At 37.0% G+C, this 25,826-nt stretch overlaps 1 protein-coding gene across 11 annotated transcripts in view; it reads right to left on the reverse strand.

Annotated features, from left to right (window-relative positions):
* Window positions 1-25,826, reverse strand: part of Cnot1 (CCR4-NOT transcription complex subunit 1) — an 83,147-nt gene that overhangs the window by 37,155 nt on the left and 20,166 nt on the right. For all 11 annotated transcript variants that reach the window (XR_013430928.1, XM_078032415.1, XM_040280135.2 and 8 more), the window contains 16 exons: window positions 22,180-22,287; window positions 21,444-21,542; window positions 21,006-21,074; window positions 20,865-20,919; window positions 19,748-19,951; window positions 18,503-18,671; window positions 15,149-15,275; window positions 14,911-15,021; window positions 11,631-11,801; window positions 10,951-11,078; window positions 7,693-7,933; window positions 4,652-4,771; window positions 3,814-3,936; window positions 3,368-3,519; window positions 2,563-2,713; window positions 331-532 (listed from right to left, as the gene is read on the reverse strand). Coding sequence is in view for 10 of the 11 variants with exons in the window: in XM_078032415.1 (XP_077888541.1) it covers window positions 331-532; window positions 2,563-2,713; window positions 3,368-3,519; window positions 3,814-3,936; window positions 4,652-4,771; window positions 7,693-7,933; window positions 10,951-11,078; window positions 11,631-11,801; window positions 14,911-15,021; window positions 15,149-15,275; window positions 18,503-18,671; window positions 19,748-19,951; window positions 20,865-20,919; window positions 21,006-21,074; window positions 21,444-21,542; window positions 22,180-22,287 (2,230 nt within the window). In the remaining variant the exon portion in view is untranslated. The remainder of the gene's footprint in view (window positions 1-330; window positions 533-2,562; window positions 2,714-3,367; window positions 3,520-3,813; window positions 3,937-4,651; window positions 4,772-7,692; window positions 7,934-10,950; window positions 11,079-11,630; window positions 11,802-14,910; window positions 15,022-15,148; window positions 15,276-18,502; window positions 18,672-19,747; window positions 19,952-20,864; window positions 20,920-21,005; window positions 21,075-21,443; window positions 21,543-22,179; window positions 22,288-25,826) is intronic.

Genomic DNA, 25,826 nt, shown 5'->3' on the forward strand with positions numbered 1-25,826 from the left:
TGGGTTCAATCGTCAGCATCAAAAAATAACAAACAAAATCTAAAAACAATGTGATCAACACATTATACACACTGGTGTTTGGTAACACAGAATCCTTACTGAATAGCTCAATTAACTTTATAAGTATAAATAACCTAATTCTTCATTCCAGGTAGACTGAATTGAATGTAATAATAAATAGTATGCTTTTCTCTTCCCAGTTTGGGACACTGAAGCAGCTTTAACAATTTCAATTAAGTAGATCATTCCAGTCACTCCAAAACACCTTAACCATACACAAAGACAATAAAATTTATAAATAATCTGTGCACGTGCCCAACTCCCCCTTACCTGGAAGCTGTGATGAAAGTCCTCCAATACCACTGAACGCTGTTGTTTGATTTGGGGTTGAAAGAGGTGGAAATGCTTTTGCTGGTGACTGAGGGGTACTGAATGCAGAACCCAAATTTGGAGGAAAGCCCTGCATACTCTGGGTGTGAGGGGCAGCCGAACCACCTATACTAAGAGATGCCATTCCAGCAAGAGGGTCAATCTAAGAAAAAACAACATAAAAGTGTATTAAACGTATTTCAAGGAAAGGCAGACATGACATGGGTAAAGCAATTGTTAACAATAGCTCTTTATATTCCACCACCAATCCCCAATTGGGGATTGAATCCAGAGACTCTACCAATAAACATCCCTAGCCCTTTTTTGTTGTTTTTGTTTTTTGAGACAGGATCTTGCTAAGTTCCAGCGGCTGGCCTCAATCCTGTGATACTCCTCAACCTCCCTCACTCATTCAGATTATATGCATACACCACCTTGTTCAAATGAGTCATTTTAAACTCTCTATGTATAAAGAATAGGTTTAAAGAGTTAGTCCCTACCCAAATACACAAAAGCCACAGAACAAGGCTATCATACTTTCAAGGACAACAACAGGGATGGGGTTGTAGCTCAGTGGTAGAGCCCATGTCTAGCATGTGTGAGGCACTGGGTTCAATTCTCAGCACCATATACACATAAATGAATAAAATAAACAAAAAAATATTAAGTCATTTAAAAATGTTTGGAATTTGATACCATATATTAAGTGAAATAGATCAAACTTAGAAGGTCAAAACAAAAATTAAAAAAAGAAAAATAATAACAAAAAAGATAAATTAACCCACTGCTATACTACAAATTATTTAGTAATGACTTGGTGCACTTATTATCATTGCAAATTCCAGTAAGCTACTTTAAAACAATCTATCAAGCAAATTATTTGACTTTTAATACACTAAAACCATTAGAAATTAGCAATAAATCTTCCAGCCAAAACATATAGTCAAAATCTTAAGAATCTTCAGTGTTGGAATGATATCAAGTTATATTGTTATATCATATACATGTATGAATATGTAAAAACAAATCCTACTCTTATATACAATATATACATAATGTACCAATTGAAAAAACATGGGTGGGGGGGAGAATTTTAGGGTTGGGGAAGTTTAGCTCTAACTTTAATACCAAACTAACAAAAAAACAAGGTATGCTATCCAACCAAAATATTTTTTAAAGATAATTAAAACCAAAACTTGAATTCTTCCTAGCTTATGACACTCCTTTGTACCTTTATTACTATGAACAATGAAATAAATTCCTCTATAAAGTAACAACTGAAGAATCCTAAGTACCTTTTTCTTTCCTTAAACCCCAATCTGCCATTCAATGCTACTGGAAAAAAACAGAATAAGAAGCTCCCAAAAGGAACAAGGTAGTTGATGGCAGAGAACTGAACTTAAATGTACCTTGTTTTAAAAGGAGCAGTTCAACTGAGAGCTGAAGAGCCCTAGTTATCACAAGTTGCTAGGCTCTGGCATTTTACTTGGCCCATGACACCCAAGACACATCAGGTTCACTGGCAGTGCTTACTTCAAGAATATAAGTAGTTCTCATTTTTAAAAAGAAACCCTTTTCATTTAACTATTTAAGTGGCTTTGTCTCTTTCCTGTCAGAATCATGTTCTATTGATGATGAAAATCTATTTTCAACTACCATACTTACTCATGGATCTTCTTTAAAATATAGACAGATACTATTAATATGTGCAGATAATTTACATAATGTCTAAAATGAAAGATTGGGTGCCATGGCATGTGCCTATAATCTCAGGGACTCAGGAGACTGAGGCAAGAGGGATCACAAGTTGGGGAATATCCTAAGTAATTTAGTGAAGACCAAATTAAGCAAATCAACAAGAATATCACAAAAAGGGTGGAGGTGCCGCGGGCTTAGCCAAATGCAAATTCCCACTTTCAAAACAAACAATTTTTTTAAAAATAAAATGTAGTAACTTTTTTGTGGTGAAAGTAGTACTAGGAATCAAACCCAAGGGTGCTTACTCTACCACAGTGCTACATTCCCAGGCCTGAAACATGACTATGTCTGACTACGCTACCCAGGCTGGCCTCAAACTTGTGATCCCCCTGCCTCAACATTACCTTACCCAGCAATAAACTATTAAGGAAGCTATAGAAACTTATTTTATTCTATGCCTACTAACAAATGCAGACACATTAGCCCTTAATTTACCTGAACAGGAGAAATGGCATCTAAACTGCTAGCACTAGGAGGGCGTCCTTTTGGCATAACTCCAGGTGGTGGCTGTCGGGCCTTATTCATAACATTACTGCAATTGGCTACCATGGTGAGGATGGTCTCTGATAATTCCTGAGAAACACTCCTAAGAAGAGAAGAACAATGAAAAACATACGTGCTACTGTCCAAAACAACACCTCAATAAACCAATCTGGTTTTTAAATCAAAATGTGGAGCTATGGGTACAGATCAGTGGTAGAGGTCTTGCCGAGCATTTGAGACTCAAGACCAAAGTTCAATAATCCCTAGCAGGGGTTGGAGAGGTGTGCATTCTTTGAGCACATGGCTAAATTTCTATCATACCCCCACCTCTTTGCATCTCATTCATTACTAAAATGTTCTGAACACTGGCATATCTTCATTCTGTCAAAAATACATCCAAACCAAGATACAGCAAAGCAAACAGACAAGCAATTTTAATACTAGCATATCAAAAGCAACACATGTATGAGATAGACACCACAAAGTTATTGGTATTTTCAAAAAAAAATGGTGCAGGCATAAATGAATATCCCATGTGCAAAAAAATGAATATGGACCCCTATCTCATACTACATTCAAAAAATTAACGCAACTGATCTAACATACACTGCAAACAGTAAACTAACTTGGACTTAAAAATCACTGAATTATTTTTAAATGCAGTCATTTTATTCAATCTCCCCTACCCCAAATCAACCCTAATCAATATAATCCAATTCAAGAATAAAAGATCTATTTTCTAGAATATTCTCCTTACCCCGCACAAGCCTGCAGACAAGCCAACATTGTTGCCAGAGTTTCAGGAGGAAGTTGAGCACTTTTGGGCTGGTCTTTCTCTGGGGCAAGTCCACCCAAAATAGAAGGGCACCGTCTTTTTAAAAAAGTCATGCATGCTTGAATAAAAGGCTCCTAAAAACAGAAATGTTTCTCAGTTTATTTAAAATTGATCTATTTCTTTCACATTAACAATAATTAAGAGATATGACTAAAATCTAGAATAAGTAACATTTTAGTTGCCTTCTTATAAAGCTGATTCTTGGAGTCAGACAAGTAGCTCACTAGTAGAGCACTTACTTGCCTAGCCTGCACCAGGACATGGGTTCAATTATTACCACCGCTTAAAAAACAAAAAGAAACCTTGTTTCTTTAGCCATTTTAGTCACCAAATTTCAAAGAAGAAATAAATGCATAAAACCTGCTTACCCCATGTTCCCGAATTTTATCTGTGAGCCACTTGTCAAGTTTGAGGTATTCACGACGTGAAGCTAGTGCAGCAAGGTCAATAACAAAGGCAAATGGAGTACCATTTAGCAGCATAGACAAGGCCTAAAGAAAAATGAATAATTGAAATGCCAAGTCAAGCAATAAGTAATTATTCCTGTAGCCTACTTTCTATTTTCTGCTTTTTGCACACAAGTCTAAATAAAACATACTGCTAATATTTCCCTGGTCACCATGCAAGGCAGTGAGACAAGGGAGTTCACGATTTAATAAATTCAGTGGTAACAGTCTTAACTTAAAATAAGGTATCTGAAAGGTCAACTCATGACTCTACCTTCAAAATAAATTTTACCCTGTGTTTTTACAAATAATTAAACCTAGAACAAAGTAAGACTCAAAGCTTGAATAATAATCTTTAATCATTTTTAAAATCTAAATGCAGGTTTAGACTAACATAACAAAATCCCCTTTACTAATGTACCAAATGAGTAATGATATTCAGTCAGACTATTTCTTAGATATTATTGACTAATAAATTAGCTAAAGAGTACAAATAGTTTCTCCAAAATTACACTTCATGGATTACTTATGAAAGAACTTTAATTACCACTTGCTAACAGCCTTGCAATATGCAGAGGACAAATAAAAAATAAGTGAACACATTTACTAAAACATTTACTCTTTCCTATCCCTTTGAATATAAAGGTAAAATTCTATATCAACTCATTCTATCCAAGACCTAGTTACATATAAATTATTCCTTAAGAATCTATAGCTTTTCAAATCATTAATGAATAAATCAATTTCATTCTGAAATCACCTTCAAGTCCTGGGCCACATCAAGTATTCGAGACAATTTGGCCTGGTCATACTGCTCCCCTCTCATGTACCATTCTGCCATTGCATGCATAATGAGTTGGCGAATTGAGGGAGACTGTCCCTAAGAAAGAAGGAAGAAAAGTAAATAGATAAATTGCTATCCATTTTGATAGGTGGTATAAATTTTCTTGTTATCCTTAGGTAAAACTCAGATGTATCAGTACAAACACTAAGTTCAGGCCTCAAACACCATACAATTTATATTAACATTGTTCAGGGGAAAGCAAAGTTATTTTCTCCTAAATGGCTCCGAAACCGAGTTCATAATCATTCAACAAAATTACATGCATCTATAAGTCTGCTTATCCATTTTCAAACACAAAATCATATTATGTAATATGGAATGAACATGTGCACCAAAATTATCAATTCCTTAAAATTAAGCTATAAAGTGGGCATGGTGGCACATGCCTATAATCCCAGCAACTTGGGAAGCTAAGACAGAAGGATGTCAAGTTTGAAGCCAGCCTCTGCAACTTAGCAAGACCCTATCTCAAAGAAAAAAAAAAAAAAAAGCTGAAGATGAGTAAAACTAAACTGAACCCCTAAATTCACTCCCCACTACTCCCATACAAAATTAAGGAAAGCTACAAATCACCAGTCTGTAAATAAAAATAAGAATAGTTTATAAGGAAACTACCTTTCATGTTGAATCATATAGTGCTGTATCAGTATTTTGGGAAGTGATAATTATATACACTTGCTAACGGCCTTGCTAATTTGATGAGGCTGGCCTCAAACTAAGTCACTGCTATGCCAAGTCACTGGGATTATAGGGTACACTACCACAACCAACTCAAGCATGTTCATGTCATAGTAACCATTCAATTTCTTTCTTTCTTTTTTGATACAGAGGCACTTGACCACTGAGCCACATCCCCATGCCTATTTTGTATTTTTATTTAGAGACAAGGTCTCACTGAGTTCCTCAGTGCCTCACTTTTGCTGAGGCTGGTTTGAACTCGCAATTCTCCTCACTCAACCTCTTGAGCCACAGTGATTACAGGCATGTGTCCCCATGGGCCAGTCAATTTCTTTTTTAACCCACAAATAGGCTTGCTTTCAGAACTGACCTAAAAGATCACTAGTAGCGTGCTTGCCAAACATGTGCAAGACCTTGACTTCTATCCCTGAAAGAGCCAAAATGAAAAAACAACCTAAAGATTAGCAGCTAAGCCAGGTATGGTGGGGTACACCTATAATCCCAGCAGCTTGGTAGGCTGAATCAGGAGGATTGGGAGTTCAAGGCCAACCTTGGCAACTTGGTGAGGCCCTAATCATCTCAGTGAGACCTTTTCTCTCAATAAAATATACAAAAGACTGAGCATGTGGCTCTGTGGTTAAGCACCCTGGGTTCAATCCTTAATACCAAATTAAAAAAATATAGAGAGAGACTAGCAGTTGAAGATGGAAACAAAACAGTTCGTCCTCATTTGAAATGTTCTCATAGAAGCCACAACAAGGCACTTACAATTACTATATCCAAATCATAATATTCTATAAATAGTTCCAGGGTAGCAAATCTTCCAACTAGAACAAACACTGAACCAGGACTGAAGAGAGACAGCTCCTTTCAGCCTGCGCCCTTTTCACCTCAGAACTATGAAAAAATCAGGACAAGTTCTGTGCTGTAAATGCTTGGTTTTAATGTTGGCTAAACATTTTGTAAAGTAAGTCTCCCATATGAATGGAGATGGAGGAGCAACTAGCATGAAACAGCTAATATTTTTCATTTCTTTTAAAGAGCTTTCTTATATTGGGGCTAAGGATGTGGCTCAAGTGGTAGCGCGCTCGTCTGGCGTGCGTGCGGCCCGGGTTCGATCCTCAGCACCACATACCAACAAGAATGTTGAGTCCGCCGAGAACTAGAAAATAAATATTGAAAATTCTCTCTCTCTCTCTCTCTCTCTCTCTCTCTCTCTCTCTCCTCTCTCTTTAAAAAAAAAAAAAAAAAGAGCTTTCTTATAGATTTAATTTTTAATATGCTTCTATGTAATATAACCTAATATAAGGATGATTTTAAACCACTAAGAGGAGGAGTTGCATAGGAAGAAAGTGACTATATTTTCTTAAAAATTTCTATATTTTTCACATTAAAAATGTTATTAAGAAGAAACAATAGATATAGCCAGGCATGGATAGCATATATGTAAGCCTAGCTAGTAGGGAGGCTGAGGCAAGGGTAGCACAAGTTCAAGGTCAGCCTGGACAATCAAGTAGAAATTTAAAGAACAAAAAAAAGGGGCTGGGGATGTGGCTCAAGCAGTAGTGCGCTTGCCTGACATGCGCCTGACATGCGTGTGGCCCAGGTTGGATCCTCAGCACCACATACCAACAAAGATGTTGTGTCCGCCGAGAACTAGAAAATAAATATTAAAAATTCTCTCTCACTCACTCTCTCTTTAAAAAAAAAAAAAAAAAGAACAAAAAAAAATTTTAAAGGGCTAGGTGCTGGATGTAGTAGCACATTCCTATAATCCCAGCAGCTTGGGAAGCTGAGGCAGAAGAATCTCAGGTTCTAAGTCAGCCTCAGCAACTTAATGAGGCTGTAAATAACTTAATGAGACCCTGGCTCAAAATAATAAAAAGGGATAGACATGTGGCTTCAGTACCCTCAGGATCAATTCCTGGTATCTAATCCCCTTCAAGAGAGGGCGGCAGGGGATGCACTAGGAACACAGTTCAGTGGCCCTGAGTTTGATCTGCAGTGCCAAAAATGAAATAAAAGGATATTGGTGCTCCAGCAAAAGAGTGCTTTAATATTCGATTTTTAAAAATTATCTTTATTTCTCTGCTTTTTGGAATATTTTAAGGCCAACATGATCCTAAAAGATACAACACATTTTAGGGCATTATGATTTCATTAGAATCTTATACTAACTCAAAAATTAATAATGAATTTGTCTAGTGAAAATCCTTCAAGATTTCAAAGAATGTCAATTACTTAGATGAAGAAATGATGAGCAAACTGTCATGTCTTACCTGCCCATGCCACGCATAGTGCAGAATAATGGCAGAGTTAGGATGGTTTCCAAGGAAAATTGGCATCAGAGTGGAGATGAGTTCATGGCGCAAGGTATGCCAGGAAGTGTTGATTTGTAGTAAGGCCAATACCAGCATGTCTGGACAGTGTTTGATAGGGAAGCTGAAGAGCTGTTTGACTTGCTCATACTGCCCAACCTCTGCAAGCCTCAATAGAGATTCAATCAAATCCAAGCTCTTCCTAACAAAAATGAAAGAAAGATACTTTTTCAAAGAAAATATAAAGCCTACAATACTCATTTTCTTCTTCTTTTCTTTTTCTAGTGCCGAGGATCAAACCCAGGGCCCCACATATGCTATTTAAGCTTGACCACATAATCTCACCCCAACCCCATATATACTTGAAAATAAGTGATAACAGCCACCAAAACAAAAGCAAACTGCTGGCATGCTTTAATATTTAAGAAATACTTAAAATATTTCTGTTTATCTCAAAAATATGAGCAATTTGGGGATGGGGATATAGCTCAGTGGTAGAGTACCTGCCTAGCCTGCAGGAAGCCCTGGATTAAATTCCCAGCACCAACCAAGAAAAGTAAAAGCCATAATCATTAAAAGGCAATAACTGGGGCTGGGGATGTGGCTCAAGCGGTAGCGCGCTCGCCTGGCATGCATGTGGCCCGGGTTCGATCCTCAGCACCACATACTAACAAAGGTGTTGTGTCCGCCGAAAACTAAAAGAATAAATATTTTAAAAATTAAAAAAAAAATAAAAGGCAATAACTGATGAAGAATAGGATGAATCCACTGCATGTTTGCATAACCACAGATCCTCCAAGCCTAAGAGAAATTTTTACGATTAGGGTGAAGTAAAAGAAACAAATTAGCCAGGCACAGTGGCACATGCCTGAAATCTCAGTTACTTGGGAGGCTGAGGCAGGAGGATCTCAAGTTTAAAGCCAGCCTAAGCAACTTAGTGAGATCCTGTCTCAAAATAAAAAAGGCTGAGGATGTATCTCAGGGGTTAAGTGTATCTGTGTTCAATCCCTGGTACAAACAAATCACAAAGCACAAGAAAAATTCCACAAAAAATACAGACTTATCATTCTGGTAATGCAAAATTTTAAGAAAGTGTGAACTTCTGGTGTGATGCCAAGTTTGAAGCCCATAATGCCTACCATGAATGTTTCCTTCCCAAAGTTCAATTTGGTTGGTTTATTATTATTATATTGTTTGGGGCTTTTTTTTGGGGGGGGGGGACAGTAATGGGGATACAGCCCAGGAGTATTTTACCATCCCCACTGAGTTACATACCTAACCCTTTTTGTTTTTTCTTTAGAAACAGGGTCTCATGAAATTACTGAGGCTGGCCTGAGTTATATCCTAGCTCTTTTCATCTTTTCATTAGGGACAATCAGGGTCTTACTAACTTACTAAGGCTGGGCTTAAACTTAGAATCCTCATGTCTCAACTTCCCAAGTTACTAGGATTATAGATATGTGCCACTGCACCTGGCCGGGTTGACTTAAATCAAGTCTGAGGATCTAAATTTGCCCTTAGAGTACATGATGAATATGAGGATAAAGAAATAAACTGAAATAAACTGAACACCATGAGGAAACACAGGACAGACTAGAGGATAAATGATGTATTAGCAATAAAAAAAAATAAATCATGAGAGGGAGGGGGCATAGGAGAGGGGAGAGGCGAGGCAGGGAAAGAGAAACAGGCTTGTGAAATTAAAGACACTATATCACCTTTGTATGGATTTTCACAGAAACTGTAAAAGACATTTTTGAGCCAATGAGGGAAACCTAAATCTAATAGCTATATTAAGGAATTATTACTTGTTCAATTGTGTTCATGCCTTTTAAGTCTTACAAAAATTGAAGAGGTCTCTCTGTTAAAATGAAGAAATACTACTACACACATTAAGATTAACAGGAAAAAGAACAACCAGCTTATAAATCCAATGTTATAGCTTGTACTTGGGAGAAGAGTAAATAATTGTAAGGGTCAATTTATCAGTACCAGGGTTGTAAACAATATTCAAAAGGGAAATCCCACCCACAGACTGTTTTAAAAATAATATTTTGGCCACAACCATGTTATTTCTTGTACTACCAGAATTAAGTGGCTACTACAGAGATCAATGTGGCAAGCAAAGTCGAAGATGTAAGATGTAAGATGTTGACTATTGAGACTTTAGAGTAAAACCAGCTGGGTGCGGTGGCACACACCTGTAATCCCAAGGGCTCAAGAGGCTGAGGCGGGAGGATCCTGAATTCAAAGCCACCCCCATCAACTTAGCACAGCCCTAAGAAACTCAGCATGACCCTGTCTGTAAATGAAATACAAGAAAGCACCTAAGGGTTCGATCCCTAGTATGGCAGGGGGTGGGGAGCGACAAACCCACCTAGATCTCCCAAAAAACTTTACAAAGTCTCTACTTTACTTGTAAAACCTGCTAAACTGCAAACATCATGTAAATAACTTTATTACTATATTGCTCAGAAAAATCACAAGAAGTCTATCCTTATGCAGTACAGAAACAATGTTTGCTTTCCAAATATTTTCAATCATCAGTTTATTGAATGACAGATATAGAACCCATAGATATAGGGAGCTGGTTACAGTTACAAATCATCTGAAGAAACATTGAAGCAGGTGCCTCTGGAATAACCCAGGTCATGTCCCCTCCCTGAAGCCATGAATGATTTCAACAATGTGGAAGTACTTTCACCATCCTTATCTGATTCCCTGAGGAATTTCTGGACAAAGAGAACCTCAAGGAACCTAATTCAGAGTTTGTTTTACAGTCAGATTCCCTCAGAAATTTAGAACTAGAACTTAGAAAACTAGATAATAGGGCTGGAAGTAGAAGGCTGTATAAATTGGCCATCTTGAGCAACTTACAAAAGAAAGCAAGCAAGCAAATCTACACAGAAGAATAAGCTTCTAACACCAAGGGAGAATCACAAACCTCCTTCTAGTATTTGATAGTTCTAAATTTCTGATGCTTTAGAAAATGTCTAATGGCAGACCTTATAAAAATAGAGATGTAACTAGTAAGAAGGAGAACTAAAGAATTTTATCCACTGACACCCTCTACAAAGACTTAAGTAGGCTCCTAAAAATACTGTTTTAAATTTAATTCTATTAACTACATACTTGCTTACTGTTAGGATTATATTTAAAAAAAACAAAACAAAAAAACACAAGTAACCCTTTAAAGATAAGGGAGCTGAGAATATTTACCATGTGGCAATTTCACGATTGTCATCCTCTGGTGGTGCTTTCAAAATATCAGTGGCAACAGTATGACAAGGATAGTCAGCAAAACAGAAAATCTCTGGATTTATCAGGGAATGCTGAATGAAGGATAGCTGAAACAAAAATAAAGAGACTCCTAACTACCAAACATGATTGTGAATGCTATAAAAATTTAAAATATTTTCCTTAAGATAACCTCAGGGTTATTAGACATTTCCAATTAAAAACCTTAATTATTTGCCCTCAAAAAAAGAGCAATAGGGCTGGGGCTCAGTGGCAGAGTGCTTGCCTGGCATGTGTAAGGCATTGGGTTCAATCCTCGCACCACATAAAAATAATTAAATAAAATGAAGGCATGCTGTTCATCTGTAACAATAATAATAATAATAATAATAGGTCATTTAAAAAAAAAAAAAAGGCAATTCAGAAAGACCAAAGGTACAAAATGAGATGATCTTGAAGACCAACATTATTAAACTACTCAGAAAGCAGCTTGATTTCAAAACCTCAAAGGATTATAATAAACTACCATTTCTTCAATATTTATGATGATACCTACTTTTCTAAGCTATGCAAAACAAATACTCCTTATCAATCAACAGGTAGAGATACAATAGCAATAATTTTTTTTCTTCTTCTTCTACAGTTAAACACCGTTCACTTACCTGGCCTTCTGCATGTTTCCAAGGTCTATATATGAAATCAACGGGGAATACTTCCATACCCAAACCCCTTTGAATGCCATAAACCACATTATGAAGTCCTTTACTGTCACGAATTTGAAATCCAGGATGGTCCAGTTCATAAGTTACTTCCTTGAAGTTCAAACTCGGGTTCTAATAAATAAAAAAGCATTCCAAAGTTTAATGTGTGCAAACATTCATGAAATAAAGGGTTAAGTAAAATCTGAAATTTAAGTAAGTTATTGAATTTGGCTGGGGTGTGGCTCAGTGATACAGCATGCTCTTAGCATGTTAGAGGCCCTCGTCTTGATACCCACCATGGCACACACAGACAGGCAGACAGATATACACACACAAGAAAAAATATTGTAGGACTGAAAAGATTTGAAAGACCTCCACAAGCTCTTAAAAAGTTTCAAAACAGAATACATCACACAAAGGTACTCATTAATATAGAGTAATATTTATGGTGCATTATCATCTTACAATTAAATATATAAAGGAAAAAAGCAGCAGTGCACACCTTTACTCCCAGTGACTCTGGAGACTAAGGCAGGAGGATTTCAAGTTCAATGTCAGCCTCAAAAACTTAGCAAGGCCTTAAGCAGTTTAGCAAGATGGTGTCTCCAAACAAAACAAACAAACAAACAAAAAAACACTCAACAGGTGGGGGGGACTGGGTGTGGTGTCACATGCCTATAATCTCAGCAGTTCAAGAGGCTGAGGCAGAAGGATCACAAGTTCAAAGCCAGCCTCAGCAACCTGGCAAGGCCCTAAGCAACTCAGGGCTGGGGTTGTGACTCAGTGGATAAACGTTCTCGGGTTCAATCCCAGGTAACATAAAAATTAAAAAATTTAAAAGACTGGGTATATAATCTGAGGTACAGTACCTCTGGGTTCAAAAAATAAATATAAAGTATCATTTTTAAAAAGGTTTTTTTTTTTGTTGTTTTTTTTTTGGTATCAGGGATTGAACTCAGGGGCACTTTACTACTGAGACACATCCCCAGCCCTATTTCATATTTCGTTTTGAGACAGGGTCTCACTGAGTTGCTGAGTGCCTTGCTTTTTGTCGAAACTTTGAACTCCTGATCCTCCTACTTCAGCCTCCTGAGCCACTGTGATTATAGTGGCTTGTGATAAGGTTTAAATGGGGGTATAAACGGTTTGTGGTAATGGGAAAGTAACCTAACAGGTTAGAGAAATAAGATATATTGGAGTAGAACTTAGTTTTTAGGTTTAGGGTTAGCTGATTTAGTTATATAGTGATTGTGAATCCTAGAATGGTGATTAGTAGTGCTATAATTTTTAAGTACAAAGGCATGGTTAGAATTGGTGTATTTATGGGAGGGATATTATATGATAGGAAAAATCCTGCAAAAAATGCTGCCGATTAAAAGGCTTTTGATAGAATTAATTAATGGAGGGTTGTTTTGTTTTCATTAATAGAGATTAGTGTTGAAAATTGAGATTATCCTATTAGAGCAAAGAAAATGATATGCGTGCTGTTGGCAATGAGTGTGATGGCTAGGGCTCAGGTATTAGTATATGACATGTTTGCGGATTCTACAATGAAGTCTTTGGAGTAAAATCCAGTTAGGATGTGCCTATTGATGCAAGGCTTCCAATAATGAATTAGGAAGAAGTAAATGATAGAGCCTTATACAGTCCTCCTGTTTTATGGATATCTTGTTCATAGTTTAGGTTGTGGATGATTGAACCAGAGCACATAAATAATATGGCTTTAAAGAATGAGTGAGTACGGATATGAAGGTTGGTTAATATCAATGGTTACTATCATTAGTCCCAGTTGGCTTGAGGTAGAAAATGCAATAATTTTTTTTTTTAAATATCATTTTGGGTAAGGTAGTAAATAGAGTGGGGATAGCTCCTAAACATAGGGCAAGAATTTGTATACTTTTTATTATTCTCTATTAGTGGATTAAAACGAACTGTAAGAAGAATTCCTACTACAACTATGATACTAGAGTGCAGTAGGGCTGATATAGGGGTTGGGCTTTCTATAACAGAAGGGAGTCAAGGGTACAGGCTGGTTTTCCCATTGCTGTTAGAAATAAGCCCAGGAGACGAAGTAGAGTGGTATCTATTATGAATAATTGTTGGAATTCTCATGAGTTTGAGTTTAGTAGGAATCATGTTATAGCTAAAACAAACCCAATATCTACGATTCGGTTATATAAAACGGCCTGTAAGACTGCCATATTAGGGCTTGTAGGACTGTACCATCAACCAATCAGTAAGAATGATATATACCTACTTCCTCTCATCCAATTAAAAGTTGGAACAGATTATTAAATGTGATTAGAATTATTATAGCAATGAGAAATATTAATAGATACTTTGAGAAGTGGTTAACATAGGGGTTGGCGTATATATATTATATTGAGAATTCTATAATAGATCATGTGTTGAATAATGCTATAGGCATAAATACCAAGGAAAAAGTAATCTAGTCTAAAGCTTATGGTAAAATTAAAAGTCTGTACTGTTATTCAGTGTCAATTAGAGATTGTGTGCCACTGCACCCGGCTAAAAAAAATATTTTTATAAAAAGTAAAAACAGGGGCTGGGGCTGTAGCTCAGTTGTAGAGCAACTGCCTTGCACAGGTGAGGCACTGGGTTCAATCCTCAGCACCACTTAAAAATAAAGATATTGTGTCCAACTACAACTAAATATATAATATATATATATATATATATTTTTTTTTAAGTAAAAACAAAAAAACAAACAAAAGTATTTTAAAAGAAAAGAGGCTACGGATATAGTTCAGTGGTAGAGCATTTGCCTACCATGAATAAAGCTCTGGGTTCAATGCCCAGTACCATTAAAAAGTTTAAGACAGGGTCTAAGATGCTAAGACTGGCCTAAAACTGACTATCTTCCTGTTTTGGTCTCCCAAATTGTTCAGATTACAGGTGTGTGCCAACATAGCTTGAATCATTATTTTAAAAAAAAAAAAAATTTTTTTTTTTAGTTGTAGATAGATATAACACACCTTAATTTTATTTATTTATTTTTTATGCGGTGCTAAGGATTAAACCCAGTGCCTCAAACATGCTAGGCAAGCACTCTCTCTCTGAGCTACAACCCCAGCCTGCATCACTATTTTCGAAGCTGTAAAGTAAGATAATTACAGCACACTGCTGCTCTTATTCAGTTGGAATTTGTAAAAACGTACTTTTTTAAATAAATAAAACATATAATATTAATAAATCAAAAAAACTGATTACATGTACCTACCAGTTCTTTAAGAACATCAATCAAGACTTCCACATTCCATGTGTGTGCCTGAGCTCCATCACTTTTATCTTTCCCATCACTCCAGATCCCACTGCCAGGTGCAGAGATACTCTGTAGAAGTAAAACTTCATTAAATAAATCCAACTATCCAACTATCTAATCACACTATAATTTAATCAACAAAATAAAGAGAACAGGACATTAACCCACTTAAATAAAGTAGTTAAACTCAACAAACCTGTAATGGAATACCATCTGTTAATCCTGAATGAGTTCGAGCCATCATTCCTAAAACCCTTGCAACCTGGGCAGCTGTGACCTCCCGAACACCAAACTGCATGATTATATTGCGACATTCTTCAATACTGAAACAGAAATATAAATTTAAAATGCTATCAACCTCAAAAACCAAAATATTAAGAAATACAGTTAATAAATGAGTCCTTGGACTGGGATGTGGTTCAGTGGCAGAGCACCTGCCTAGCATGCACCAGGCCCTGGATTCAATCCCCATTACCCACCCACCCACACACACACAAATTTAAACACTTGGGTGAGGAGCACCAGTTTTATAATATAGGCAGATTAATCAATCCATTTCTTATTACCTTTATATATTCAGAAACATAATAATCTCCTACTTAAATGAGAAAATGGCAGAAATATAAAGAAGTGGAAGAAAATAGACAAGAGTAATGGTTTTTCTCAAAGAAATTAAGGCATCTTCTAATTTCAGTATAAATCAAAAGTCATTTCTACACTGAAGGTGAATTTGATTATTGATATGTAAAAAGCCTTGCAAATACATCCTAGATCTTTGCATCTTGAAAGTTAATTAGAAAAAATTAAAGTGAGTACATATGCCTAAAACTTATAAATTCATTTTTTTCAAATATAAGTGGAAGTAAGTTTATATAACAGCTTTTGAAACATTAACAGTTATACTTAAAAGTGCTAGGTGTGGTGGCACATGCCTGTAATCCCACTGACTTGGGAGGATGAGGCAGGACTACAAATTTGACTCCAGCCTCAGCAACGCAACAAGAATCTGTCTCAAAAACAAAAATTAAAAAGGGCTGGGATGCAGCTCAGGGGTAAAGCATCCCTGGGTTAAATCTCCAGTATAAAAATAAAAATAACTTCCTCTCAGAAAAAACATTAACAGTCCACTATATCAAAGATCTAAGTGCTACTAGTGCTACTAATAATGTATTAAAAATTTCCTTTGGTGCCCTGACAGGTAAGGAAAACAGAAAAGTAAAGAGTATAACTAGGCACAGTGGCTCACACGTGTAATCCCAGCCACTCAGGAAGGAGGTTTGCAAAGTTGGAGGATAGCCTAGGCAACTTAGCAAGACCCTGTCTCAAAATAAGAAAATAAAAACTGCTGAGGATATAGCTCAGAGATAGAATGTCCCTGGGCTGAATCATTATTATAGGAAAAAATAAAAGTACAAAGCAGGAGGAAAAGCCAGGTGAGATAGCATATACCTATAATTCTAACTACTTGTGAAGGAAGAAGGATGAGGATCAAGAGGTCAAGGCCACTCTAGGCAACCTAGCAAGACACTGCCTCAAAATAAATCAAATTAAAATGGGCCAGGAGTCACATTGACACTCAAGTGTTAGAGCAGATGGTTGGTCCCTGGGTTCAATCCCCAGTACTGCCAGAGGAGGTAGTGGCACTGTTATGAAAGAAGGCTGACAAGAAATGAAGACATGATGAGAAAACTGAGGAATGGGGAGGAGAAAATTAGGCACTAAGGGTAAAGTTCCCTAACAGTGGCCTAACTTTCTCTTACTCTCCAAAAGTTAAAATATGCTTACTCTAATAACTAGGCTGAGAACCTTGGATTCAGGAGCCAGGCACGGTGGCACATGCCTGTTATCACAGCAACTGCACAGGCTGAGACAGGAGAACTGCAAGATTAAGTACAGCAACTTAATGAGACTCTGTCTCAAAATAAAAAATACAAAGGATTTGAGATGTAGCTCAGTAACAAAGCACCCCTGGATTAAGTCCCCAGTTACCCACCTGCACCCCCCCCACAACAACAACAATAAAAAGCCGGGTATGGTGGCACATGCCTATAATCCCAGTGGCTTGGGAGGCTATGACAGGAAGATCGCAAGTACAAAACCAGCAATGGTGAGGCGCTGATCAACTTGGTGAGACCCTGTCTCTAAATAAAATACAAAATAGGGCTGGGGATGTGGCTCAGTGGTTGAGTACTCTGGAGTTCAATCCCTGATACAAAAAAAAAAAAAAGCCCAAACAAACGAATAAGCCTCCAATTCCTAAATTTGAGAAATTGGTAGGGATAGCCCTGAGAATGTTTATAGCTAGATCCAATACTAATATGTTGAAGATCAAAGTTTATAAGCAAAGAGCTGGGCATAGTATCACACACCTGTGACCCTAGCTGAAAGGCTAAGGCAGAAGGTTATTCATTAAGTTCAAGGTTATTCTTGGCAACATAGGGAGACCTTGTCTAAAAATAAAATTTAAAAACTGGCTGTAGATGTAGCTTAGTGGAAACACATTTGCCTGGCATGTAAATGACTTAGTTCAATCTGCAGTATGTTTAGAGAGAGAAAAAGGGCTTGAAATATCACTAACTCAGTAACACAGTGCTTGACTAGCACACACTAAGTATGTCTTCGGTTTAATCTCTAGTACTGTCAAAAAAAGAAAAAAGCAAAAATTTTGAGAGATAACATTAAAGAATCTAAGGTAAACGAACAAAGAAAATGTGGTATATATACACAATGGAATATTACTCAGCCATAAAGAGAAATGAGATTATGGCATTTGCCAGAAATGGATAGAACTAGAGAGTATCATGCTAAATGAAATCAGACAATCCCAAAAAAACAAAGCTGAATGTCTCTCTGATATGGGGATGCTAACTCACAATGAGGGAAGGGGAGGGAAGAACAGAAGTACTTTGGATTACACAAGGGGGAACGAAGAGAAGGGAAGAGGAATGGGATTAGGAAGGATAATAGAATAAATCAGACATTACTGTCCTATGTTCACATATGAATACACAACCAATGTAACTTCACATCACGTACAACCAGAAGAGGAAGTTGTACTCCATGTTTGTATAATATGTCAAAATACATTCTATTGTCACATAACTAAAAAGAACAAAGAAAGAAACAACAACAAAAAAAAGAATCTAAGGACTTTGGGAAAGAGATATAGCCCACTTGGAAAAGCATTTGCCCGGCATGTATGAGGCCCTGGGTTCAATCCCCAGCACCACAAATTGAATCAAAAATCAATCAAAATATATTTTTTTAAAAAAGACAATCTAAGGAATTTGCATTAAAAAATAACATTGTGCTTGGTACAAGAATAATCAAAGGGGCTGGGGATGTGGCTCAAGCGGTAGCGCGCTCGCCTGGCATGCGTGCGGCCCGGGTTCGATCCTCAGCACCACATACAAACAAAGATGTTGTGTCTGCCGAGAGCTTAAATAAATAAATGTTAAAATTCTCTCTCTCTCTGTCCCCCTCTCTCTCTCACTCTCTCTTTAAAAAAAAAAAAAGAATAATCAAAAATCTGACTTGTATTGCTACCAACCTTGCACAAAAGCCATAGCCTACTTCTTGCATGAAATCAGCCAAAGAGCTCTCCATCATGGTTTTAGCAACCCCTCCGGAATCAGGCAGGATCCTGTCCATTAGAATGTCCCGTTTTTCAGGGTATAAAAGTGGTGCAAGCACCACAGGACAGCGTTCTTGAGGAAAATCTGAGGGAAGAAAAAGTATAGAATTGCCATACTGATGAAATGCCATCAATTCTTTTACTCTCTCAAAGCCTTCTTCTAAACCCAAATATTCCACAAAGTTCATTTTCAAAATAAAGTTTAATTTTTTTCAACCTGCTAGCCCAAATTATGATTTCACACCAATTCCAGAATTTAAATTGTTTTATATCACAAAAATTGCCCATATGCAGGCTTTTAGTTTTTATTGTTTCCAGCATGTACTGACTACTTCACAACCTGTATATTAAGTTTTACAATTGGATGATCAATTCCTGCACAAGGCAGACACTAGAAACAATTAGTATATCAATTTGTTTATTGCAACAACAAATAGAAAGCACCCCCTCACTGAAAAAGTTAATGAAGTTTAAATTACACTATATAAACATTACAAGTAAACAAAACCTATAGAGATTAATGATGTCAGTGCTCCATCACAGATTTGTTTTTAAATAGTTTTCTCTCTAAAGTGAGGTTAACAGAATGAGGAATAAACTTGGAATGACAATGCCAAAAATAATAATGATATATGAAAAGGAAGTAATATAGGTATATCAAAAGTGACCATCACCAGGCACAGGGGCACACACCTGTAATCCCAGCAACTCAGGTAGCTGAAGCAGGAGGATCACAATTCTGAGGTCAGCCTCAGCAAGTTAGTGAAACCCTAAGCAACTATGAGACCGGTAAAACAGCCATGAATTTAATCCTCCCCAGAAAAGGGGGAAAATTTTAAACTTTTTAAACTAAAACAACCTGTCTCAATAATATAGTCTCCCTAAAGGGGAAAAAATGACTACAGGTAAATATGCCAAGTTTCATCTGTGATTGGTACTTATGTAACAAGATTATTGGTGGTAATGTTTATTTTATACTTTTCCTTTAATGAAGTTCTAAGGCTTCCATATTTTAATTTAGAAAATAATCTCTTCCTCTTTCAAAACCTATAAACATGCAACAAAGTGAATCATTGCCTTCACTCATTCTACCATGATTTTTTCACACATTCATGATCATCCAAGGAAATCATCTACTATAGTTTACAAAGATCCCCTTACCTCTGCGCAGTGTCTTGAGAAAAGCGTCTATCTGTTCCTGTCCAACTCCAAAGGCTCCCTTCTGCCCAAAGAGGAGATGGGAGAGGAGGAGGTGTAGGACCTCTATTGCTATATCTTGGAAGCCACCTTCTTGATTTCCACTGACGTCTGCGTCAATGTAGGAACGCAGAAGATCTGGAAGCTTCTGTTTGATAAACTGGGCAGCTAAAAGTCAGACAAACAAAATACCACAGGTTATTTCTGCACCACAATGGGGGGGGGAAAACCACATAAAATCTAAATATACTTCTCTTTCACCAACTTCTTATTTTGAGACAAAGTCTTGCTGAGTTGTGGAGGCTGGCCTAGTTCACTGTAATATCCTTGTCATTTCAACCAATTCACTCTGTAACTCTCTAACACTTTCATAGCTCTATTTAAGAGATAGTTAACAGGTATAAAGGGATCAATGGCCAGGGGCTTGCTGGGGACACTGGAGTTTTACAAGATAATGTTTCCTGAGATCTGTTACACAGTAACACTATAGAACTGTATTTTTAAAAAGGACTGAGGGGAAGAAAGAATAAAAATATTCTTTAGAGATTCACTGAAATTTGATAAAGATGGAAATCTCTATCATGATCATTTGCAAATCATCAAAAATAAAACACTAAATACCTTGGATAAAAAAAAAGAAGAAGAACTGAGGGTACCTGAGTGCAATGGCACACCTCTAATCCCAGCAGCACAGGCAGCTGAGATGAGAGGACTATAAATTCAAAGCCAACCTCAACAAAAAGCAAGACACTAAGCAACTCTCTTAATAAAATATGAAATAGGGCTGGAGATGTGGATCAGTGGTTGACCAACCCTGAGTTCACTTCCCAGTAACCCTGCTCAAAAAAAAAAAAAAAAAAAAAAAACTGAAGGGTAATTTTACATTTTTTGGGCTGAGGTCATAGCTCAGTGGTACAGCCCTTGCCGAGCATGTATAATGCACTGGGGTCAATTTTTAGCACCACATATAAATAAATAAATTAAATAAAGGTGCATCAGCAAATTAAAAAATATATATACTTTCTCCAGACACAAAATTAAATCTGACAATCATCTTGCTCTTACGGTAAAAGCAACTCACCAAAACCTCTGAGATCTGAGCTGGAAGAATTCAAGAGGGCAAGACCAAAAATTACCTGAAACAAGAAGGGGTTTCTGTTAACCAATGAGTCAAATGGCTATTTTTAATTCTAATTTTGCCTACTTTTCTTAAATCACTTACCTCTTGTACTTTGCTTAACTTGAGAACTTTACTCAGCTGGGCAAATAAGTGGGGTGCAGGCTTTAAACTCTGGAGGAAAAAAATTTTTTTTAAAAAAAGATTAATTTTCAAAAAGATTTAAAATTATCACTGCAAACAATTATGGCAATATATACTAGCAACAGAACCTGTGGTGCTGCTAGAAATAATATGCCATATCCTAAAATTATGGAATGATAAGCTTAAGCCTTCAAATGACCCGGTGTTAGTAAGATCCTATTTATTAAGTGAACTGGCTTGAATTCATAACAAAGGTACAAAAGTCTTCAAAGTAACTACTTAAAAATTATTAATTAAGAAATAATATTTAAAAAAAATCAAGGCTTAGAGTCTTTTTATTAGGAAAGCCTAGTAAGAGATGTCATTCTTAAGACTACTAAAGACAAAAATAATACCAACCTTCTGATAGTGCAATGGATTATCAATGGCATAGGACAATGTTGAGATAAAATTTGGCTTTGTAATCAGCGACGCACACTCCTGAATCAGAAACTGAGTCTTTAAAAATAAAAAGTGAGTTTTCATTAGCACTAATCATCATCTAACACAAAAAAAAGTGTTATCAAAATAGAAACATTATTATCAAAATCAGCTCTTTAAAACTCATAAAGTCGGGGCTGGGGTTGTGGCTTGCCTGGCAAGTGCCAGGCGCTGGGTTCAATCCTCAGCACCACAATAATAAAATAAAGGCATTGTGTCCAACTACAACTAAAAAAAAATATATTAAAAAAAAAACTCATAAAGTCTATTAGCAAAAAGTCTATACACAAAATAGAATCCTTTGAGATTAGTAAAACAAACAATATGATAAAACTTTTGCAAGATTTACAATCAAGTTAAAGAGACTCAAAGACATGAGATATCCTCTCTTCATTACTTACTTGTCAAGCAGGACATTCAAATTCCTGCTTCAGACAACCCCTGGCCCCAGTTTCCTAATCTAAATTAGGTCTACACCCAGGTAGAAGGACAAACAGAAAAAAGGGAAATTCACCCAACATCATTAAGTCATCTGGCTGAGATTATTTTCTGGATGCTATTCTGTAGATGTTGTTAGCTACGCACTTTATGCTCAAAACTATAATTCAATTTGCAATTGGAGCTAAAAGGACATAAGCTCTGTAACCCCAAATACCTGATGGAAATCTTTGCCACTGCTTTTACCATCGCCACTGAAATCCACATGAGAAAATAGGCAGCGTAATAAATGCCTGTCTGCCTCAGGACCGTGCCGATTCACAATCTAAAAAAGAACAAAAGTACAGTTTAAAAGAAAAGAGTTTTTAGAAAAATCAAAACAGGGCTGGAGGAATAGCTCAGCAGTAGAGAATCTGCCTAGCAAGTATAATACCCATAGTTCAATTTACATTACTGCAAGCAAATAAATGAGAGGTTTAAAAAAAAAAAAAGACCAGTAAAGTGGCACATGCTTATAATCCCAGCAACTTAAACTGAGGCAGAAAGATTGCAAATTCAAGGACAGCCATATCAACTTATTGAGATCCTATCTAAAAATAAAAAAAGGCTGGGGATGTAGCTCAGTGGTAAAGCACCCCTGGGTTCAATTCCTAGTAACCAAAAAAACAAAAAAAAGTGTGGGTGGGGGAAGAAAAAATAAAAAACAACCTCATAGGGCAAAATCCCAAATTACATTATTTGTTCATTCTAGAATAAGATTAAGATGAAAGCATATATATTATTTTCTATTCTCTATTATATTCTTTTTATAGTCTATTGTCAATGGCAGAAAACCAGCAAAACAAGCAGTGATTATCCCTTATAATACAAAGTTTTTCTCAAAGTTTTAATGTTGACAGAAGCAGTAATTCATGCCTGTATCCACCATAACTTGGGAAGCTGAGGCAGAAGGATTACAAAGTATTAGGTGAGCCTCAGGAAGGCCTTGTCTCAAAATAAGAAAAAGGGTTGGGGTTCTACTGTCACGTACAACCAATTTAAAAAAACAAAACTTATTTTAAAGGGAGAGTGCTGGAGATTAATTCAGAGTAAATTACCTCTGGATTCGATCCCCAGTACCAAAGAAGGGTGAGAGTTTTTTGGTTTGGGGGTATCAGGGATTAAACCCAGGGGTGCTTAAACACTGAACCACATTCGCAGCCCTTTTTATTTTTCATTGTGAGATAGGGTCTTACTAGGTTGCCAACAGTCTTGTTAAATTACTGAGGCTGGCTTCAAATCTGTGATCCTCCTGCCTCAGCCTCCAGAGCAGCTAGGGGGAAGGGGAGTTTTTAAGGCAATGATTTCATGTAACTCTAATTCCCTCTATGAACTCAACCTTCACTATTTGTGAGGGGGAAGGGCAGCACTGAGGATTAATTTGAGGGACATTCTACCCCTAAACTACATCCCAGTCTTTTAAATTTTTTTTAGTTGTAGATAGACATGATACCTTTATTTTTTTTAATGTGGTGCTAAGGATCAAACCCAGTGCTTCACACGTACTAGGCAACCACTCTACCACTGAGCTACAACACAAGCCCTAATTTTTAATTTTGAGACCAGGTCTTCATAAGTTTTCCAGACTAACCTGGAGTTTTAGATCCTACTGCTTCAGCCTCTGGAGTCACTGGAATTAGAGGTATGCTCCACCACACCTGGCAACAACTTTGACTCTTTACAGATTTAGATGCTGCACTTGGGCTCTATTAGTTTCTTGATGTTCCTCAAACCTACCAGCGTTTGTAACAGTTCCTATCTCCTCTAACTGGAAAGCTCTGTATTTCTACATATGGTTTGTTCTTTCACTTCCTTTAGGCTTCTGCTCTAAAGTCACCTGCTCAGTGAGACCTTCTATAACTACCATTCCTGTAACAGCAACATGACCTGCTCCACCATAACCTCTTAGATCTACTTTACTTTTCTCCACAGCACTTGCCACTGTGTCAGAATTTGTTCAGTCATTAGAAGTTACATGAAAACAAAGAATTGATATAGTTGTGCTCATGTTTGCACATCTAGTCTAGAAAAGAGCTTATCAAACTGATAAGTGATAATGTTTACTCAATTACATATTAGAAAATTATAAATAGCTAAGCATGGTAATCCCAGCAGCTTGGCAGGCCGAGGCAGGAGGATCACAGGTTTAAAGCCAGTCTCAGTCCTGTCTCTAAATAAAATACAAAATAGGGCTGGGGGTGTGGCTCAGTGGTTGAGTACCCCAGAATTCAATCCCTGTTACAAAAAATAAGTAATTAGATAAATAAATAACACATTTACCTACTTTGGGCTGGATATCATATTAAACTTCCCTGGTTTAATCTTCAACTCTGCCAAACATTACAGAGATGGATAGGGAGAAATACACAGATTCTACTACCCTAAAATCCAACATTCTGAGTAGAGGAATATGGATTTATAGTCCAACTCCCAAACTTATGATCCTCCTGTAGCACAGTTCATGCAAAAGTATGTTATTTAACTTATTTCAGGGTCCGTTTTCCTCCATCCAGAAATGAGTTAAGGGGGAAGCAATTTCAAGGGCAGCCTTAGCAACTTAGGGAGGCCCTGTCTCAAATTTTCTTTAAAAAATAAAAGCTTTTCTACAAGCTTCTGAAGATGAAAATATTGGACCATCAATAACAACCTTTCCAATTCAGGCATGGCTGCGTACACTTGTAATCCCAGCTACTCAAGAGGCTGAGGCTTGAAAATAACCAAGTTTGAGCCAGTCTCAGTAACCTAGTAAGAATCTGTCTCAAAATTTAAAGGGGGGATCAGGGTGTAGCTCAATAGTACAGTGCCCCAGTACTACAAAAAAGAGAGACAATTATTAGGCCAACTAATGTTTCCCTCAAAAGACCAAGATGAGGGCTGTGTATGTGGCTCAATGGAAAAGCACCTACCTATCACATGATCTCAAAGGTCCCAAGAATGCTCAAGGTTCTATTTTAAAATATGTACCAAATCCCTTCATTTAAATTGGAAACTATAACCTACTAAATCACAATGATTAGTAACTGGAATACCTAAGTGAATATCTAAATATGCATACAAATAAAAGAGCAACTCCATATTTAATTTTCTTTTTTTGGTTTGTTTTTTGGTACTAAGAATTGAACCCAGGGGTCTCTTTACTACTGAGGCACATCCCCGGTCCCTTTTAAAATTTTATTTTTAGACAGGGTCTGGCTAAACTGCTGATGTTCTTACTAAACTGCTAAGGCTAGCTTTGAGCTTGTGATGCCCCTAGTTCAGTCTCCCAAGGAATCAGGATTAAAGGCATGTGCCATCGTACCCAGCTCCATGTTTAACTTTTTAACACATCCTACCTTTTTAAATGTATTTACTTTTAACGTATTACCTGCATGAATTAAGTTTGGGTTACTTTATTTTAAAAAACAGTTCATCTGCAGGGCTCAGTGGCACATGCTGTAATCACACTGACTTGGGAGGCCGAAGCAGGAAGATCCCAAGTTCAAAGCAAGCCTTGGCAACTCAGTGAGAACTCCATCCCAAAGTTTAAAAAGGGGGGAAATGGGGATGTAGCTCAGTGGTAAAGGGCCCCTGGGTTCAATCCTTACTACAGAGACAAACCAAAAAAAAAGGTGTAGGGGGGTAGGGGGTGTAGGATAAGGATGTAGTTCGGTAGTAGAATGCTTTTCACCTACCATGTGTTAAGTCTTGAGTTCAAACACTAGTTGGGGGAGGGGCAATACCAACTAGCTCATGTGTTTAGTGAATGTATGTACCTAACAAATTCAATAAACATTCCTCCTTCCCACTTGTCACTAGGAGAAATAACAAAGGGAACAACATCCTAGA

The sequence above is a fragment of the Ictidomys tridecemlineatus genome, chromosome 15 (assembly GCF_052094955.1).
Source record: "Ictidomys tridecemlineatus isolate mIctTri1 chromosome 15, mIctTri1.hap1, whole genome shotgun sequence".
Taxonomy (NCBI): Eukaryota; Metazoa; Chordata; class Mammalia; order Rodentia; family Sciuridae; genus Ictidomys; species Ictidomys tridecemlineatus.